At 70.7% G+C, this 270-nt stretch overlaps 1 protein-coding gene across 1 annotated transcript in view; it reads left to right on the forward strand.

Moving 5' to 3' along the window:
* LOC119587827 overlaps positions 1 to 270 on the forward strand; it is a gene marked incomplete at its 3' end in the record, with an annotated part of 934 nt that extends 664 nt beyond the window's left edge. The window contains 1 exon segment of the mRNA XM_037936530.1: positions 1 to 270. Within this exon segment, the coding sequence (XP_037792458.1) occupies positions 1 to 270 (270 nt within the window).

The raw sequence follows: 270 nt of genomic DNA on the forward strand, positions 1-270 counted from the left end.
CTGTGGTCCAACATGGACAAGGACGATGTCTTCGCCAACTTCATGCGGGAGAGCCAGAGCCGCTTCAGCAGCCTGCTGGAGGAGCGAGGCTTCACCCACATCCCTCCGCCCGCGGGCTTCGGGGCGCCCACACGCCCCACTTCGCTCCTGGCCGCCCTCGCCTGCGGCCCCACGAGCCTGGACGAGGCGGAGCTCTCTGGCGCGGCCAGCAGGCGGGCGGCCTCCCGACGGGCGGCCTACACCATGAAGCGCTCCGCCACGGGAGGCTTT

Source organism: Penaeus monodon, chromosome 23, assembly GCF_015228065.2.
Source record: "Penaeus monodon isolate SGIC_2016 chromosome 23, NSTDA_Pmon_1, whole genome shotgun sequence".
Lineage (NCBI taxonomy): Eukaryota > Metazoa > Arthropoda > Malacostraca > Decapoda > Penaeidae > Penaeus > Penaeus monodon.